Below are 21186 nucleotides of genomic sequence, written 5' to 3' on the forward strand. Positions count from 1 at the left end.
GAAAGAAGCAATTCCTGAAAAGACACTTTTTGGAGGTCCAATTCCAGGGATTCTCGATTTAGAAGATGGCTGTCTTGTATCAGCTGTCAGAGTCGTGGCAAGATTCTCTGATGAGGAGGACAGCGAGGAGGCCAATGATAGCCCAGGTCCTCCTGCAGAATGTGAAGTGTCTTTAGAAAATCCAGTTGAGAGCAAGAATGAAAACCAAAGAGATGATGATGATTGGGAGGATGATGATGATGAAGATGAGCTGTTGAAGACTGAGAAGAACATTTTAGAAGTGGAGACCTCTCAAGGAACAGCTATTAAATGTGATCCACAACTTCCAGATGTTCCACTGAGTCAAAATAAAGGAATAGCTGATCTTGACACCAGCGATCTGGAAGTTCCTTTAGTATCTCCTAAGTCAAAGGCGGTAACTACCACAGATGATGATGATGATTGGGATGATGTTGATGAGGAAGAAGAAGAAGTGCAAACAAAGGAGCCACTGAACCTATTTCTGACATTGCTGGGACAGAAGGAACCAGAGAGCCCTGAGGTGTCTTGGGAGTCTGGCTCAGACAAAAGTGATGGGACACCTGAAGGAGATAAGGAACTGAACATGGAGATGCAAAGTGGAGAAATGGACCACCATCAAGAGGCTTTGGTTCAGGATGCCAACACTTCAAGAAGGTCATCGTTAGAACATATTGTGCACCTTTCCCAGAGTCCTTTACATGAAGAAACTTCTGAGCAACTTTCCAAGAGTCCTCTACATGAAGAACCTGCTGAGCACCATTCCCAGAGTCCTTTACATGAAGAACCTTCTGAGCAACTTTCCAAGAGTCCTTTACATGAAGAACCTTCTGAGCAACTTTCCAGGAGTCCTTTACATGAAGAACCTTCTGAGCAACTTTCCAAGAGTCCTTTACATGAAGAACCTTCTGAGCACCATTCCCAGAGTCCTTTACATGAAGAACCTTCTGAGCAACTTTCCAGGAGTCCTTTACATGAAGAACCTTCTGAGCAACTTTCCAGGAGTCCTTTACATGAAGAACCTGGGTGCGTCGATCAGAGTGATGACAGTGTAACTATACCAGTGTCCATGATTGTTGGTCAGAGTGATGAGGACCAAAGTATAAGTCAAGAGGACGACAGCCAAGTGAAGCAAATGCAGTATGATTTTGCAAGTGGCTCGGTCAAGGTTTCTGAAATAGATCAGCTCTCTGATGTCTCTGATGATGAATCTATGTTGGAAGAAGATGATGGATGCATTGATGATGCAGATCAACCACAGACCTCAAATCTCTCCAGTAGAAGCCCCAAACGTTCCATCACATCAAGTCCAGCACAATTGGAAAAACCATTGCTGATGAGATCTCTCTCAAGTAGCCCCAAACCTTTAAATGCAACAAGCCCATTTCCAACAAGTCCTAGTCCTAAACACACACCAAGTCCAAGGCAATCTCCAGCACCTAGTCATCAACATTCAACGGCAGCTAGTCCACAAAACTCAAGTTCCTCGAGTCCCCAACATTATAGTCCAACACCTTCAATGTTTATCCATCTGGAGCAAGACCCACAGGACATTAATAAATCTACAAATCCAGAATCTCCTCAACATTCAAGCCCTGATTCTCAAGTTGAGGATGACCTTATGGAAGAGTTTGCAGATGAACGTCCAGCAGAGGTGCTTGAACCAGAAACAGCTCTTCAAGAAGAAATCCCCTACACCGTCATAGATGAAGTTGATCTCACGTCTGGTTCTGATGAAGAGGATGGTGAGGAAGAACTTGAGGTGTTGCATGAACAGAACTTTGTAAATGAGTCTGTGATGAAAGAAAGATGTTCAAAGCAAGGATCATTACAGGTACTCAGTAGACGATGGCTAGAATAGCCATAGCTTGTGGATAGAAGGTGTTGGCTTGTGGTTTGTAGTTATAGCTTGTAGATGTAGTAGCTATGGATAGGAGACAAACACTAAAGATGCAATCCTGACTCTTTTATGTATCTAATCTCGTTGAAGTATACCGCTTCTGTGCCAACAATTTATTCTGGCTTGAGTGTAAAATGCTTGCCGTTTATACTTATTTGCAACTCATCTTCTTCGAACAGGAAGAGGCCTCCACAGAGGATGAGGAAGATGACGATGAAGAAGATGAGGATGAGAGGGTAGAACAGGATGAAATGTGTGAAAAAGCTAAAGATCCTCAAAATTGTGGCACTAGCAAAGAAAAGCGAAGAGGTATATTTTCATCCTTTATGGTTTTAAGGATTTTTACTTAAAGTTTTTGGTAGTTATTGACCACATATATAATGTATTACATGACCATGCTGTATATGTAATGTTCTGTGCATGTTTTTCCAGATTTCCTTTCAGAATTGGGACTTGAAAAGGAAGATGAAAATGACGACTCTCCCTGGGATTCAGAGGTCAGTCGCAAGGAATACTGAACAAAGCAGAGCTGGCAAAATCTCCATATACTAATGTAGTTCAGGTGTACAGCATTACAATCACCCTAAAGCAGGATTTCTCCAAACGGTGATTAGAAAAAACCTAAAAGTTTGTGATGGAACTGCAAGGAGTTCATGGAATTGTGATATTAGTGTTGATGCCAAACGAAACTAATTATATAAACAAAAATGACATGAATTTATTGAAATAAATAAATAAGTTAAATAAATTGTAGTTATACCACTGATCTATAATAGAGAACATTATTTATAGATCAGTGAGTTATACTTAATTAATAATAATTATATTATTTACAGTTCTGTTTGATTAAGTTATGAAATAAATAAATATAAAACTATACGTTTAAAGCTGATTGTTATTTAAAAATGTAAAAATTAATTTATATTTCTAGATAAATAGTGGTTGTATTTAATAATGACATTATTTAACAATTACTGTATATGTTATGAAATAAATAAATGCAAAACGTTTTCGTATTTAAAAATTAAAAAATCAATTTAATAATTAAATTGAATATATATGTATTGTTATATATATGTATATTCATTCAAAATTATGTAACTTCATTATATTTAATTCAGTGAATTTAAAATGATACACATACAGTTTATGTAAAAATGTAGAGATGCATTTGTATTCATTAAATGACTAAATAAATGTAAAACAAAAAAGTTTTTGTTATTTAAAAATGTAAAAATGAATTTGTATTTATTTAATAATTTATTGAATATAAATTTATTGAAATTATGTAATTTAACAATAATATGTAATTCAGTGAATTTGTATTTGTAGATAAATAATTGTAGTTACATTTAATAAATAATATTGTGTAACAATTACTGTATGTTTTAGTTCAATTGTGAAATAAATGAAGGTAAAACAAAAACGTTTTTGTCATTTAAAAATGTAAAAATTAATTTAGTTTAATTTAGTATTAAATAATTCAATTGTAAATATATTTAATTAAGAATTCTGTAATTTAACAATTATATTTAATTAAATTAATTTATAATGATACACATACAGTTTAATTGTGTAAAAATGTAGAGATGAATTTGTATTTGTAGATAAATAGATTGTGGTTAGAACAAAAAAGTTTTTGTTATTTAAAACTTTACTAAATAATTTATATTTATTCAATAATTAAATTAAATATATCTAATGACATTTTATGTACCTTAATTATATTTAAATCAGTGAATTTATAACAATACACACTATTCATTGGAAATATAAACACTGAAAAAAAAAAAAACTTTCATCCTGATACATTTTCTCCTTTTCCCCTCACAGTCTGGTTCTGAGAGCCCACAGAAGAAAAAGGCCAGTGCTCCACTCACTCCTGCCAAATCACATAGATCCATGTCCAGTATTTGTGAGGAGAACACTGAAGGTATTTAAGGCATTTCTAATATATATTTTTTTACTACATAAAAAAATGATTGCATTTTAAAATGGAATACCATAATAGCTTTGTCTGTGTAGCCTTCTGCAACCATTTCATGCTTAAAAATATGCAAAAAATTGACATTTTCCATTGCTTCTGCTTAACAGATGTATTTACAAGACCTGCTATGCTAAAGTTTAGGTTATGTGCAGATTTGCATTTCATAATCTCATTGAATTCCTTTGTAGACTTCTTATACATTCCCTCCTTCGTAAGAGGAGGGAGGAACGTTAATTTATTGAGAAGTATAGGCCAGCCAGGAGGCTGCAGGCAGAGGGGTAGGCATTCATGATTTGCTGTTGTCCTACTGGATTGATCATAATCCGTTACAGACGCCACATTAACATCTTGTCCTGATCTCGTCTTATGGATCTGTTGTGCATTCAAGGCATGTGATGTGGCACGGCATGATGCTCAACTAATACATGCTTTAGTGGGGAAGGTCCATTATTGTCGCTTATGTGTACAAGATGAGTTCATTGAAATGAACATTTACAGAACTATTTCCTTTATTGTGTTTAAGTTTTTGGCCACTCTCAAACCCCAGTTCACAGGCATCATGGGAGAGCTCCATCGCTGCATGTGCATGCCTGCGCACGCTTATGCACTCGCAACATGGATGCTTGTCTTTGTATATTTTCATGTTTTTTTGAGTTTTGAACATTGTCCCTTCTTGCTTTTCAGCTTTAAGAAATGATGAGGATGATGATGAAGAAGAAAATGAAACCGAAATACCAGTAAGCACCATTTTGGAATTTTTACAAGATATTGAACTTGATTTGCTGCTTTTTTTAAATAAATAATATTTTTTGGATCTTCTGATATTAATAATAAATGCAACATTTTTCCTCAAAGGCCAAAGTGATTAAAAGGGAGCCAGTGTCTGTTCTTAGTAAGCTGATGGATTCAAAAGAAGCTAATAAGAAAACAGGTCATCTCATTTTTTCAGCAATTAAATTATATTGTACCATGTTTTGCTTCTCTTTTAAACATCTCTGTTCTTACAGACTTGTAATAATCATTTATTGTCAAATGGTGAAAAGGCTGAAAATAAATACATATTTTATGTAATATATAAAAAACATTTCTTGTGAAACTGCTTACTTGGAAAGATCTTCTCTCAGAATGTTGATGAAAACTATAGGTTGAACGATATGTGTTTTTCAGGGCCGATGCCGATTATTACGGATCAAGTAGACCGATAACCGATATATATGTCTGGTGTAAAAATGAAAATTAATGTCAAAATTAGGAATAACAAGGGCTCGGAAAAAAACTTTCTTTAAATGCTTTTAAATAATTTTATCTGCAAACCGGTTTTGAAAATGAAATCTCTGTTCTTACAGACTTGATGGAAGAGCTTGGTTTGGGGGATGCTGATGATCTTGAAGGTAATCTTGATGTTTTTCCTTCACTAAAACATTTCCTGAATTAAACTGAATTTGCACTGAATAAATGTTTTGTATGTCTGACGTCTCATGTTTTGTCTTAATTTACCCTAAATCAAATGCCCTTCAGGTCAGACGCTCAAGCACTTCTGCTAGTTCTGCTTATGCTTGCTATTATCAGAGCTGGGACATGGCAGTGCAAATGCCATTGGCGACACAAGTTTCAGTTTCGGCTTGTGCCATTTAGTTATTTCCCTGGCCTTTTTCCACATGATTTCCTGTCTTCTGTCAAATGGCAAAAAGGCTGAAAATAAATACATATATAATATATAAAAGATGTTATTTGTGAAATTGTTTACTTGAAAAGATCTTCAGTCAGAATGTTGCTGAAAACTGTTCAGTTACACATTATTCTCTTTTAGGTCTATGGGTTGACCGATATGTGTTTTTTCAGGGCTGATACCGATTATTAAAGATCAAGTAGACCGATAACCAATATTTTGAACCAATATATATATCTGGTGTAAAAATGAAAATTAATGTCAAAATTAAGAATAACAAGGGCTTTGGCAAAAACTTTCTTTAAATGCTTTTAAATAATTTGTTAGCCAAATTGGATTTGAAAATGACTGATACGATAACCATAAAAATTCTTAATATTGATGCCGATGATGGACCAGGCTGAGAAACAGCTGACCCCTATTTAGGTCTGCATTTATCATTTACTGTCAAATGGCAAAAAAGCTGAAAATAAATACATATTTTATATAATATTTAAAAAAAAAAAAAACACTTTTTCTGAAACTGCTAACTTGGAAAGATCTTCTGTCAAAATGTCGATGAAAACTATGGATCGACTTATATGTGTTTTTCAGGTCCAATGCCAATACCGATTATTACAGATTAAGTAGACCGATTAACCGATATTTTGAACCAATATATATGTCTGATGTAAAAATAAAAATGAATGTCAAAATTAAAAATAACAGAGGCTCTGACAAAAACTTTCTTTAAATGCTTTAAAATAATTTTTTATCGCCAAAATCGGTTTTGAAAATGACTGATACCGATAACCATAAAAATACTTAATATTGGTGCCGATAATGGGCCCTGGTCGATAATTGGTCAACCCATATTTGGGTCTGCATTTATCATTTATTGTCAAATGGTGAAAAGGCTGAAAATAAATACATATTTTATGTAATATATAAAAAACATTTCTTGTGAAACCGCTTACTTGGAAAGATCTTCTCTCAGAATGTTGATGAAAACTATAGGTTGAACGATATGTGTTTTTCAGGGCCGATGCCGATTATTACGGATCAAGTAGACCGATAACCGATATATATGTCTGGTGTAAAAATGAAAATTAATGTCAAAATTAGGAATAACAAGGGCTCGGAAAAAAACTTTCTTTAAATGCTTTTAAATAATTTTATCTGCAAACCGGTTTTGAAAATGACTAATATCGATAACCATAAAAATGCTTAATATCGGTGCCGATAATGGACCAGGCCGATAATCCGTGGACCCCTATTTAAGTCTGCATTTATCATTTATTGTCAAATGGCAAAAAGGCTCAAAATAAATACATATTTTATATAATATCTAAAAAAACCCCCACTTTTTCTGAAACTGCTTACTTGGAAAGATCTTCTGTCAAAATGTCGATGAAAACTATGGATCGACCAATATGCGTTTTTCAGGGCTAATGCCGATACTGATTATTACAGATCACGTAAACCGATAACCGATATTTTGAACCGATATATATGTCTGGTGTAAAAAATTTTAATTCATGTCAAAATTAAGAATAACAAGGGCTCTGACAAAAACGTTCTTTAAATGCTTTTAAATTTATTTTATGAACAAATTAGTTTTGAGAATGTCTTACCGATAACCATAAAACTGCTTAATATCGGCACCAATAATCGAGTGATCCCTGTTTGAGTTTAGGTTTTATCTTTTATTTTCACCGCCTCTCATAGATGCTTCAGACTGGGACTCTGCTAGCACCGCCAGTAAGGCCAGTAAAAACTTCTCTGTTCATAAGCTGGATGAGGAACCAGTCTTTGAAAGCCCAGCAGCTTCCACACTACCCATAACACCCCAGCAACAGGATATAGACACCAGGGAACATAAAGAAGCCAGTCCGGAGAGAACCAAACCCACAACCTCAAGCACAACACCTTTACCTAGTCCACGATCTTTCAACCCAAACATCAGCTCAAAGCCACAACCACTGCCACGACTGCGCGTGGACTCCAATCAGAGGCCAGAAAGTGAAGGTGAAACTAGAAATCTTTATGATAATACAAAAGTGACTCATGAAGATGTACATTTCTAATTAATGTGATTTACTGATACACAGAATCGGACTGGGATACAGAAACCTCCAGTCCAGCCAAGACAACAAATTCACAGCCAAATGTTGCTGAGCCTGATGCAGGTAAAAGTTTTCAATGTAAGGGTGAATGTTTAGGGTTTAATAAACTTCTCGCTATATTTTATATTATATAGTAGTGTGTCTGAATTTCTCTTCAGGTCATTGGCAGGAACCCAAAGCTGAAGATGTTGAGAGTGAAGTCAGTTCTGATGCAAGTGAAGATGCAGATCAGGTGGGCGATTAATATAATAAAAAAGCTCTGTGGAAGGCATATTCTACCAATTTTAAATAAACCTAATAAAATAAAAATAAAAATCCAATTAAGTATTTCATTATTGAAAATGTCTGCAAACTGTGTGGCAAAATTAAAAAAATAAATAAAATTATTATTTTTTTTGTTTTAATTTTGACAGTCACAATGCATCATCCCAGTGAAAAAATAAATAAATACATAAACTGCAAAATGCATTTACTTATTGTTTCTACTACAATCTACAAGTACAAGAAGACCCACCTACTGTTTATAGAAACAGACTGACTGAAAATGGAAAAAAAAACAACTTTTTTTTATTTGAATTATGTTACTGTTACTGCTTTAGGATTAAGAAAAATCTTTTTTAAAAGTGAAGTGCAATTTCTTTTTCACATTTACCTTTTTATTATTGTATTTTGTTTTTTAATTTTTACATTTCTGTTTCACTTTTGGCTTTTTATTGTTGCATTTTATTGCATTTAATATTGCAATAGCATTTTATTTTTTTAATTTTTACATTGCTTCACATTTGCCTTTTTTATTGCATTTAATATTGCAATAGTATTTTTTTTGTTTAATTTACAAATTTCTGTTTCACATTTGCTCTTTATTATTGCATTTAATATTGCAATAACATTTTATTTTTTAATTTTTAAATTTCTTTTTTTAACATTTGCCTTTTTATTATTGAATTTTATTGCATTTAATATTGCAATAGCATTTTATTTTTTAATTTATAAATTTATTTGTTACATTTGCCTTTTTATTATTGCATTTTATTGCATTTAATATTGCAATAGCATTTTATTTTTTACTTTTTACATTTCTTCACATTTGCCTTTTTTATTGCAATTAATATTGCAATAGTATTTTTTTTGTTTAATTTATAAATTTCTGTTTCACATTTGCCTTTTTACTTTATTATTGAATTTTATTGCATTTAATATTGCAATAATATTTTATTTTTTTATTTTTCACATTTCTTGTCCACATCTGCCTTTTTATTTTAATATTGCGTTTAATAGATGATGCCTTCCGTGAAAAAGTTAAATGATTTGCTTTTCTTTTTAATTTTGTTGCATATTTTTTCAGACATTTTTCAATGGCTTATAAAAAGCTTGATCAGATTTTCATTTTTATCAATTTAGTAATTTATTTTTAAATTGGAAGAATATGCCTTTAATAACACTTTGCCTCTTCATACTAAATTGAGTGTTGAAAATAGTCTTTTTCCCTAGTGGTAATTGGAAGCTCCAGTGATTTGTTAGAGGATTTGGTGTTTAATGTGACCACTTTTCATTTGTACTTTATTTGTAACAGTGATACAGTTTTAAATGTTAGCACAAGTCACATGCATGTGTCTCAAGTTTGGTCCGAAGTCCTTGTCAACCAGGCTTGTTGGTTTTTTCATTGTTAATTCTATTCTTTTGTCTAATTGTGCAAACAAAAGGCAAGAGAAGCATTACAAGCATCATCTGTAGACATAAATAGGCCATCTAACCATGAAACACTGGAGCGCCCCACCTCTCCTAAGGAGGATGAACAAGAAGAGAAAGATGATGAGATTCCCTGGGAAGAACGCTATGAGAAGATCTGGGTGGAGAACGAAAAAAAGGAGACCAAGTCCCAATACAAAAACGTGGCCGCTGAACTAAAAGAGAGGTTCGGAGAGCTGGAGCACAAGGAACCAACATGTGAGCTTTCAGATCAAGAATGGAAAGAAGATGAACAAGATGAGGAAGAGGAAAAGAAAGAGGTGGAAAAGGAAGCAGATGATGAAGATTCCAGTGAGGAAGAGGGAGAGCCAATAGTGCGGCCCACTGCCCGGGCGAGAAGTGCCATACTTTTGCCCATCCCAGAGCAGAGAGAGTCAGGCCTGGAAGACTCACAATCTGAAAGTGTCCAGCGCACGGTTAGTGTTGAGGTCAGCGATGCAGAGCTTCCTAATGATCACCAAAACCCTCAAATTATCCCAGAGGCCGTAACAGATGAGGCCCAGGAGCCTGAGAACCAAACAGAGGACATTGAGGAACCTGATTGTGGAAGCAAAGAAAAGTGTCCACTAGAATCTGCAAGCAGCGTAGAACCTGAAGAACCTGAAGAACTTCACAAACCTTCATTGCTTGAGAATGAACTACAAGTCCCATCTAAAGTTTTAGAAGTGCCCGCTTCTGACTCCGATGAGGTTGACGAGGGCCTGTGGAAGTCCAGACTTGAGGTAGGACCCCAGGAAGGGTCTCAGACCAACTTGAATAACGAATGAAGACTTTCAGTTTTACCTCTGTCTTCTTGTTCTTCATTGACTTAAACTCAAAATGTGAGGGGAAAAACTCCAGCTTCAAAAACAAAACTGTCAGTCATCTTGTAATGCTGACCTAATGGGCCAAATAACACAACTATTCCCTACCTTTGGTTTTGCTAATCACTAGCTCTGTTTCAAACCTAGTGAGCTGCCTACCTAGATGGCATTTTAAGACATGAAATGCTTCTGACATGACATGTTGATTATGTTGCCTTCTGAGATGCCTTGTTTTGTCCAAAAATGTATTTTAAACATTTTATAAGCTCTTCGACTGTAAATTTGTGCTCATGTTGCAGTGCTTTGGAGCTGATTTAGTACAAATATTTGCATTTTATACAGTATTGAAAGAAAAAGTTACAAATCAATCTAATTAAATCTATTATTTATATTGTTCTATGTATTTTTATCCTTATTAGAGTTTTCTGCATTCGCTTAGCAACATGCTAACTCTTGAATGCAGTGCAGCTAATTTAACTCATTTACATTTTATACAGTATTGAAACTATTGCTAAAATACTACTTAATCAGGATAATTAAACCCATTATTTGTTTTATGTGTCATTAGCTTAGCAACATGCTAACTCTTGAATACAGTGTAGCTAATTTACCGCATTTACATTTCATATAGTACTGAAAGTATTGTTAAAACAGTACTAAATTAATCTAATTAAACACTTTATTTGTGTGTTTTATGTATTTTTATGCTTATTAAAGTTTTGTGTCGTTAACTTAGCAACATGCTAACTCTATAGAAGTCATATGTGAACATAGATTCCTGTGTGTTTCATATAGCAGCTTTCTGCCTATATAAAACCTTTCAAATCAGTAATATATGATGTTCTGTGATGGTTATCATGGTACCTTAGAAGGCAGCTACCTATGTAGGCAGTAGTCAGTGAGGCAGCACGCTAGTTTTTGAAACAGAGCTATTATTTTGTTGTCAGCATTTTCTGTACTACCATTTTAAATGTTTTCAAACCATTTACATTCTTTATGCATTTTAACACCCCATGAAATCAGTGTAATTTCCATGTTAATTCCATTCCTAATTTCCATTTTTTTTTTTTTTTTAAGTTTTTCATCTAATATTTATTTTTTATTATAATATAATATATATTTTATTTTAATTACTGAAATTGATTTTTACTAGTTTTACAACACTGCATGGAATTAACAAACACAATGTTCTTTTGTGTATTGACATGCTTGGGAAGATGGGAATGCATACAAAAGCATTTGTTTAAATAATAGCCTGGGAAAAAATGATTTGGGCTGCATTTACAGTAACCTTGTGCTCACTGTATAACAATAAATGCTTTAGATAGTTTTACACTTGTTGCTTTGGCAAACTGATCAATTACTAATTCAGCTTTTAGGTGTAATTGAAAAGACAGTGTTTTACAAAGCTCCAGGTTTGATTTCATGGGGTCTTCAGTTGTTCCATCTTGTATATGTTGTAACTTGTGTGACCTGACCAGCTCTTGTGTTGAATCCAGTCTGTCACTTAATTAATAATTTATCAGTTAATTTTATGCAGTGGTGTCAAATGCTTCACTTGAGGCCGCACTTGGGCATCAGTTCACACCTCATCTGTCGTGTGCATGTGTGCCAAGGATCGCTACCTCTAGCTGTCTGAAGATCTCTCCTCATCTTCCTGAAGATCTGTCATACTAGTGTTAGTGTGTGTTTTCATGATGTGTCTCAACGGAGGAGTTTCCAACAACCATTTTTAACCTGGAACTTCTCTGTTGATGTTGGCTTGAAGTGTGTTTTATGTTGCTAGTGCTTCTTTTTAAATAAGAAAAGAAGACGTGTTGTATTGTGTGGCGTTTTGCTTTGTTTTGTCTTGTGTGACTATATAAATGTTTTGCATGATCAGTTGACTAAATCAGTACATTCACACACATTCCCCAGAAGTAGTTTAAAATCTAGAATTTCCTTATGCTCTTAGAGTAATGCTTAAGTGCATATGTTTTTAACTCTCTCAACTAATAATCTCTTTTGTTTTAGGGTGGTAAGGAAAAGGAGGATGGTATGAGGGGAGAACATCAGCCCAGTGCTTTATGGGATACTAGAGGAACCAGAGAACAAGGTGAACTTGACCAAGGAAAAGGGAAGAAAACTGAAACCAACTCTGGGAACCCAAAACCGCAACAGGAAGGGATGGCTGACGGCCGGTTTTTGGGAAGAGAGGGTAGTGTTTCACCAAGACATCTGACAAGAACTCCAAGAAGGTACATATGTCACAGTACTAGATGAAAATAATGTAAAGGGAGAATTTTTCTGTGATCCGATCACATAGAATAACTTTTATTTTATTTTTATTTTATTTTTATTTTATTTTATTTTATTTTATTTCCTCCCTGGAATTCATAGTATCCTGTAACTGCGCACAAACTGTTTGACTATTCTATTCTATTCTATTCTATTCTATTCTATTCTATTCTATTCTGTTCTATTCTGTTCTATTCTTTTTCTCTATAGAATGTCTTTTATCCTGTTATTTTATTTTTTTTATTTTATTTTATTTTATTTTATTTTATTTTATTTTATTTTATTTATTTTATTGCCTCCCTGGAATTCATACTATTCTGCAACTGTCCACAAACTACTTTTTCTATTCTAGTCTATTCTGTTCTGTTCTGTTCTATCTAGATTTTGTTTAATTATGTAACTGTGCACAAACTATTTTTATTTATTTTATTTTATTTTATTTCCTCCCCGAAATTCATAGTGTGCTATAACACAAACCGTTTGACTATTCTATTTTATTTTATTCTATTCTATTCTGTTCTGTCCTTTCTGTCTAGAATTTCTTTTATCCTGTAACTGTGCACAAACTATATTTTATATATATATATATATATATATATATATATATATTCTATTATTTTATTTTATTAGTTTATTTTAGTTTATTTTAGTTTATTTTATCCCTGGAATTCATACTATTCTGCAACTGTCCACAAACTACTTTTTCTATTCTAGTCTATTCTGTTCTGTTCTGTTCTATCTAGATTTTGTTTAATTATGTAACTGTGCACAAACTATTTTTATTTATTTTATTTTATTTTATTTCCTCCCCGAAATTCATAGTGTGCTATAGCATATATATATATATATATATATATATATATATATTCTATTATTTTATTTTATTACTTTATTTTAGTTTATTTTAGTTTATTTTAGTTTATTTTATCCCTGGAATTCATACTGTTCTGCAACTGTCCACAAACTATTTTTTCTATTCTAGTCTATTCTGTTCTGTTCTGTTCTATCTAGATTTTGTTTAATTATGTAACTGTGCACAAACTATTTTTATTTATTTTATTTTATTTTATTTCCTCCCTGAAATTCATAGTGTGCTATAACACAAACCGTTTGACTATTCTATTTTATTTTATTCTATTCTATTCTGTTCTATCCTTTCTCTCTAGAATTTCTTTTATCCACAAACTATATTTTATATATTTTATATATATATATATATGTATATATATATATATATATATATATATATATATATATATATATATTCTATTATTTTATATATATTCTATTATTTTATTTTATTACTTTATTTTAGTTTATTTTATTTTATTCTATTCTATTCTATTCTATTCTATTCTATTCTATTCTATTCTATTCTATTCTATGATATTTCCTCCCTGGAATTTATAGTATCCTGTAACACAAGCCATTTGACTATTCTATTCTATGCTATTCTATGCTATTCTGTTCTATTCTATTCTATTTCTCTCTGGAATGTTTTTCCTGTGACTGTGCACAAACTTTTTTAATTTAATTTAATTTTATTTTATTTTTAAACATTTACTTCCTGTAACTCAACACAAACTTTATTTAATTTTATTTTATTTTATTTTATTTTATTTTATTTTATTTTATTTTATTTTATTATTTTATTCCCTGGAATTCATAGTATTCTGTAACTGTGCACAAACTTATTTTATTTTATTTTATTTTATTTTATTTTTAAACAATTGTTTCCCGCGACTGCGCAAACTATATTTTATGGAAAAAATGACTGAGGACACCTTAAGGCAAAGCGCTTTCAGGGTGTGCTATTTTTGGTAAACTTTTTATTGTAACCTTATGATGAGATCTGTGCACCTCCAGTACTGACAGGGCACGGCCACACGGTGAGGAAGATGAGGAGGAGGAAAAGAAAACTGTAGGTAGCCAAGCCAGAAATCTCCGTGTAGCTCCCCCTCTGCAGAGCAAACCCTCCCGACCTGTGACCCGCCATAACGGAGACCTCGAGTCTTTCTTTGATGATAGTACTTTAAGTGAGCTGTCGGAAGAGGACAGGAGGTATACATGCAGTATTTACATGCTTTTCAATGTAACATATTTATAGCTCGATGTTATCTGTTGCAGTGTTGCAGCAGCAACAATATAAGTACAACTTGGCCTGCACAGAATCTGTGCCCACAGAATGCTACCAAATTTGAGCACCTGTAATACTCACACCCACAATCAGTGTTGAATAAAAAAAAAATCAAATGAAATGCGGGCAGATTCCACATGGGCCTTGTTATAATGTTTCATTTTTTTTAAGAGAATACTGCATTATATCCTCATTTTAGAGCACTAAAGTTGCTCTCCGGTGACTTGTGTTGCCTAATAAAGCATAAAATCATGTTTTATCTGTGTTCTGACAGGTCCCCATCTTCAAGGCGTAAGAAAGAGCAGGTGAGCTTTAGTCCTGATGAGGTAAAACTCTAAATATGAGTGTTTGTTCAAAGGTTTAAGACAGTGGTTATGAAACTCCACACTGACTTGTGAGAATATGATGGAAAAATATGCTACTCAGTGTCACACGTGTTGTATTGACTTTATTGTCTTCTATGCAGAGTACTGGAGAGCTGGAGATGGCGGATGATTTTGAAGATCTCACCCAGTCCTCAGACACAGCCACTGAGGAGCTGGAGACTCCAGTATCTGGATATCGCAACGCATCTCTGCTCTTCAAACAGCTCGATTCAAGCTATCTGGGTGAGTCGGTCAACTCCACTCAGCTGAAATCAAACAACTGAGTTCAGATGTTCAGCAAATGAAGATGTTTACCTGTATCTTATGTGTTTCAGACTCTGTGAGTGTGGTGAAACTGCAGAACATGTTTCATGAGTACGAGCGCACCATCCAGAGAGAGAGAGACAGACATAGCCGTCTGGCTGATAAAACCTCTCAGCTGGAGCAGGAACGCAACGAGCTCAAGATCCTGCTGGATGAGATCAGAGGCAGCAAGTCCAGCCTAGAACATCTCAAATTGGAGCTGGAAACGGACATGAACAATCTCAAGTGAGCTCATCTTGATGGATATGAAAGGAGGTCTGCAGCTCACCAGGGTTTATGACGTTGACTCTCTCTTCTCTCTCTCTTCTCATGACAGGTTCCTTTTGCGTCAAGAACAGGAAAAGCATCAGAGCGCTCTCATGCTGTATAATAAAACCCGTGAGCAGCTCCAGAGAAAAGAGGAACAGCAGCGTGCCGAGGCTGAGGAACGTCATAAAGCCGAGCTGAAAGTCCGGAGTCTGGAACTGGAGATCAGAGCTCTGAAGAACAGCATCAAGCAGGTCAACAGCAGCAGACTTTTACATTTTAGCGTAAGTTTTCTCAGTGTGTTGAAATGTTTGTGTTTGTGTGTTTAGCTTGAGGAGGACAGAGATGAGTCTCAGCGCCTACTGGCTCATGAGCGTAGTGCTCGCGCCCTACAGGAGGAGTTACTCAGCAATCACTTGCGTAAGCAGCAGGACATTGAGGAGGAGAACCTCCGAAACCTCAACAAGAGCAATGAGGTACCACTGTCTTTACAGCCATATATACTGTGATGTCAGAGCTTTACAATCACGCATGCCCTGATGTCATAACTAAACTGTATGCTGTGATCTCTCCTCCCATAAATTTTGCAAAATGCATATTATTGTTTATTTAGTACTGACCTGAATAAGATATTTCACATAAAAGATGTCCACATATAGTACATCGCAAGAGAAATAATACTGTGTTGTTACCTTAATGATCACAGCTGTGTTTTTTGTTTAGTGATAGTTGTTCATGAGTCCCTTGTTTGTCCTGAACAGTTAAACTGCCTGCTGTTCTTCAGAAAAGTCCTTCAGGTCCCACAAATTCTTTGGTCTTTCAGCATTTTTGTGTATTTGAACCCTTTTCAATAAGGACTGTATGATTTTAAGATCCCTCTTTTCACACTGAGGACAACTGAAGGACTCATATGAAACTATTACAGAAGGTTCAAATACTCACTGGAAAAATGATGCATTAAGAGGCGGGGGTGAAAACTTTTGAACAAAATGTGTCTTATTTTGCCTAAATATAATACTTTTTCATTTAGTACTGCCCTTTTTAGGCAACAGAAGATAGTAACATGTTTCTCAGAAGACAAAATAAGTTAAATTTACCCTTATCTTCAAATTCAAAACGTTTTCACCACTCACAAGCTGTTAGTAAATCTAGCCCGTAATATTTTCAAAATATGTGAACTTCATGATTTAGGTTTACCTCATATAAGCAGTGCACTAAAACACAGTTAACAGACCTTCTGTGTAACCCAACTGCTCTAATCCTGTTTGCTGGCATGTGATTGGTCAGATTTTCAGGCTTTGTCCTAAAGACCTGCACTTAAGCATTAACTTGCTGTTACACAGCCAATCACTCTGTTGCAACCAGGCCACATGCTGTGTTGTTTTTAAAAAAATACATTTTAAAAAATGCTAAAATGTGTTTGTCACATGTTAAACTGAGTTCATTACTGATGCAATGCTCAGGCCATGTCCCAGCTAACAGAGGCATCAGACCGTGAGCGGGAGTTGATGCAACAAAATCGAGCCCTACAGGATGAATTGAACGGTGCTCGGGCCGAGCTGGACCGCTCGCAGTGCCACAGCCGACAGGAAGAGTCACGGCTGGCGGAAGAAAGAGACGCCCTACGTGAGAGACTGGAGGATGCCCGCAGAGACATGAAACTGAGCGAAGAGGCCTTGGCCCAGACTGTGTTCCAGTACAACGGGCAGTTGAGTGCGCTGAAGGCTGAATGCTCAGTGATCACGGCTAAACTGGAGCACGAGAGACAGGTGAGGCAGCAACTAGAGGCCGAGGCCGAGGCGAGCAGGGCACGACTGCAGGCGGCGCTACAGGAGGCCGAGAGATGCCAGGTAAGCTTCAGCTCTTTTGTGTTGAACCAAAGGAAAAGGGATTTTGGGAACTGATATCAATTTGTTTTCTATTTACGCATAGGCCTCACGCACAGACGCAGAGCGTACTCTCCAGCGAGACCGCGAGGAGCACCAGCGGGCACAGGAAAAGCACATTTTCGAGTCCGGTACCCAACGGGACACCATTCAGTCCCTGTCCCAGAAACTCAGCAAGGCGGAGGCGCGTGCCAACAGCCTGGAGAACGAGTGTCACCGTAACGCTCTGACCATTGCTGAGAAGAGTGTGCTGTTGGAGACTCTGGCCCGGGAGAAGGACCAGGCCCTGGCCAAACTCAAAGAACTGGAGACCACGGTACTCAGCGAACGGGAGCAGGCCAGCCGTGCCGGGGCTAAACAGGAAGCCATGCAGGAGAGGCTGGCCCAGGCTCAGAGCGAGAACGCGCTGCTACGACAGCAGCTGGAGGAGGCAGTGAACAAGGGCTCAGCGAAGGATAAAGCCGTTACGGATGTGCACCAAAACTTTGCCGAAATGCTGAACCAGTTACGTGCGGATGGAGAGGAGAGAGTCCACCTGGTGGAGGAGAGAAGCAAAGAGCTGGCGAAGACTAACACCGAGCTGAGAGAGCAGAACTACAAAATAGAGCAGGAGAAAGCTGAGAGAGAGGTACAGATGCGAAGATTGTCTTATTTTGTTCTTTATAAATGGCTGTATGACTGTGTCAACTGTAAGTGAATAACATCATCAGCTGTAACCTTGAGACTAGACAGCAACAATAAAATAGTGAAAGTTCTGTGGGTTAGTTTAAAGTAATTTTAAATAATGTGTGTATTGCTAACAATGCATATATGTAAGGTAAAAAACAAGATAGCTTATGTAGCAAGCACATTACAAAGATTTTATTAAAATAATTAATAAAATTGAATTAAAAAAAAAACATGTAAAAACATTTAAAGTAAAATTCATAATTCATAAATAAGAATGTTAATATATCCAATATTTAAATCTCTCTCTCTCTCTGTATTATATATATATTATAAAATATATAAATATAAATACAAATACAAATATATATTTTTATATAGTTTTAAAATGTAATTTATATTTTTTTATATATTATAATAATCACTGCATATAGATAAGAATAGCAAATCACAGTGGATTTTGTAATAATGTAAAAGTATATTTTAGTAAAAGTATATTTTGATGATAATAATAATCATGATAACTGCTCATACATAAAGGTTAAATACAAGAAATCTCTTATATAACAAACCAGAAACGTCACATTGATGAAGCAATGTTAAAAAATTATAAAAAATAAAAAAAATCCATGCAACAAAAATGGCAAAAAATTTTAGATGATAATATTAATTGTATAAAAAGAAAGATTTGAGATATTTTAGGTTATAGGTTTGTTTTAAAGACATTCAATGAAAGAATGAACCTGTTTTGTTTGTTTTGCAGACATCTCTGAGGCAGCTGCAGCAAGAACTGGCTGACTGTCTGAAGAAGCTGTCCATGTGTGAGGCTTCTCTGGAGGTCAACACACGGTACCGTAATGATCTTGAGGAAGAGAAGGCACGCACACTCAAGGACATGGACAGATTGAAGGGAAAGGTAAACATTAATCTTCTTATACCTCCTGAAAACCGTCTGATTAGCTTGTTGTCGGTCATTAACAGTACCATCTGTATTTAACTGGAGTAGCTTCATTCTCAGGAACAATATGTGTTCAATTATTGATTTCAGCATGCATATTGCATATTCTTTCATTTAAATGTAAATAGTAGGGGTGGGAGAAAAAAATCAATTCTCCAATGCATCGCGATTCTCTCTTCAACGATTCTGAATCGATTCTGGCTGCGCAGAAACAGAATCATTTTTCACTTTTAAGATGGCAGTACCGACATGCAGAGATTCCAACTTTAAACAAAAAGCAAAGAAACTGCAATTTTGGTTAAAATGTGTGGTTGTAAAGATGTATTTGCAAGACTTAATTGGGGGAAAAATGTAGATCAAGAATCGTTTTGGAATCGGAATCGTGACTTCCAGAATTGGAATCGGATCGGATCGTGAAGTGCCTGAAGATTCCCACCCCATAGTAAATAGGGGTTACTACAGACAAATACAAGTCCTTTTGTTTAAATAGTTTGCTCTTATACTTTGTGTATAATTCCAGCTGCAGGAGTCTGAGGAAACATATGTCCAGGCCGAGAGACGCGTCAGCCAGCTAAAGAGCTCTTTAGACGATAAAGAGCGAGAAGCCTGCAGTACTGCTCAGAAACTAGAGGAGGTGCTAGCTGCGTCTACAGGCAAAGAGCAAACCATTAAACAGCTGGAGGAGGCAGTGCAGAGGTACAGTTAATCTGTGTAAACTTTCCAGAAACACTCCTTGGCTTCACGTAATACATGTCACAGTGTAACAACAATGGTACTGATATAAGTGACATGAGGAATATATATCTACATATATATATTAGGGGTGTAACGATACATGTATTCGTACCGAACCGTCAAGGTACGGGCATCTCGGTTCAGTGTATGAGCCCTTACAATGAATACAGGCAGTTCACCTTCAATCCAGAAGGTGGCGCCCACAGTAATGCAACGCTGCTTTCTGCCATTTGAGTTTCCTTTCTGTCACAAAACTGAACTGAAACCCAGCAAATATAGGCTACGATACGTGTCGCACTGTTTTTCCCGTTTGTCTAACAGTTAACTAAATTAAATATATCTCAAGTATTTATTCCTTGTTTGTATATATGTACTGCAGATTTTATAGCCTGTATATAACATTATAATTTGATATAATATTTAGTGTTTTCACATGTTGGTGGAAAAAAAATTGTAATTTGTACTACTGTCTGTAAAAAAAAATAAATGAAAAGAAATCTAGCACAGTAGATTTTTTTTTTTTGTATTGTACCGAAATTGTATCGATCCATGACCCCCGAACCGAGGTACGTACCGAACTGTGACATCTGTGTACCGTTACACCCCTACTATATATATATATCTATATAGATAGATAGATATGTGTATATAGGGCCATATGATTTCTGCAATGCAGAAAACACGGAATCCAGTCATAAAAATGGGAATTTACTGTATAACGTGGAATATTTACACAGGAATGTAGTTTAGAGCATACTATGAAGTTATTGTATATAAAAATTTGAATATTAGACACATGTATTTGTATTCATATTTACATATTTCTGTCATCATTTATTGCATAATATTAAGTTATTGTAAATGAATATTCAATGACATAATATAAATATTTAAATATTCATATTTACATTTTTTTGCATAATATTAAATGATTGAATGTGTATTATATCAGTATATTTCTGTTCATACAATATCATTATAAAGTTGTTGTTTGTGAAGTTAATTTAATGTGAACATTGAATGAATGCGTTTATATTCCTGTTTACGTTACAATAATATTTTATTGCATAATGTGTATTCTATTAATTTATTGAATGTGAAGTTTATATGAATATATTTAAATTCATGTTCAAATTCATATAGTTATGATATATAGTGCATACTATTAAGTTAAGATATTTAATATTTATATTATTTATTTTCATATATTTCATAAGTCATTTATTGCACATTATTAGGTTATTGAAATTAAAATGAATATTTTCTAAATATAAATTCATATTTATATATTTAAGTAGTAATTTGTTGCCAAACATTAAAGTATTTAATTGGAATAATATATGAATTTATTAATTTGTGTA

At 34.7% G+C, this 21186-nt stretch overlaps 1 protein-coding gene across 10 annotated transcripts in view; it reads left to right on the plus strand.

The window, feature by feature from the left end:
- si:ch211-272n13.3 (ankyrin repeat domain-containing protein 26) overlaps positions 1-21186 on the plus strand; it is a 48715-nt gene that overhangs the window by 11002 nt on the left and 16527 nt on the right. For 7 of the 10 annotated variants that reach the window (XR_007825692.1, XM_051098920.1, XM_051098923.1 and 4 more), the window contains 22 exons: positions 2098-2227; positions 2351-2415; positions 3752-3851; positions 4094-4183; positions 4590-4642; positions 4761-4836; positions 5252-5296; positions 7282-7581; positions 7665-7742; positions 7838-7911; positions 9383-10150; positions 12245-12468; positions 14375-14569; positions 14920-14950; positions 15112-15253; positions 15346-15559; positions 15651-15834; positions 15910-16056; positions 17044-17430; positions 17513-18094; positions 18896-19048; positions 19611-19786. Coding sequence is in view for 9 of the 10 variants with exons in the window: in XM_051098920.1 (XP_050954877.1) it covers positions 2098-2227; positions 2351-2415; positions 3752-3851; positions 4094-4183; positions 4590-4642; positions 4761-4836; positions 5252-5296; positions 7282-7581; positions 7665-7742; positions 7838-7911; positions 9383-10150; positions 12245-12468; positions 14375-14569; positions 14920-14950; positions 15112-15253; positions 15346-15559; positions 15651-15834; positions 15910-16056; positions 17044-17430; positions 17513-18094; positions 18896-19048; positions 19611-19786 (4214 nt within the window). In the remaining variant the exon portion in view is untranslated. The remainder of the gene's footprint in view (positions 1-2097; positions 2228-2350; positions 2416-3751; positions 3852-4093; positions 4184-4589; positions 4643-4760; positions 4837-5251; positions 5297-7281; positions 7582-7664; positions 7743-7837; positions 7912-9382; positions 10151-12244; positions 12469-14374; positions 14570-14919; positions 14951-15111; positions 15254-15345; positions 15560-15650; positions 15835-15909; positions 16057-17043; positions 17431-17512; positions 18095-18895; positions 19049-19610; positions 19787-21186) is intronic. The other 3 variants (XM_051098928.1, XM_051098929.1, XM_051098926.1) reach the window with 3 other exon arrangements.

Source organism: Labeo rohita, chromosome 25, assembly GCF_022985175.1.
Source record: "Labeo rohita strain BAU-BD-2019 chromosome 25, IGBB_LRoh.1.0, whole genome shotgun sequence".
In the NCBI taxonomy this organism is placed as follows: domain Eukaryota; kingdom Metazoa; phylum Chordata; class Actinopteri; order Cypriniformes; family Cyprinidae; genus Labeo; species Labeo rohita.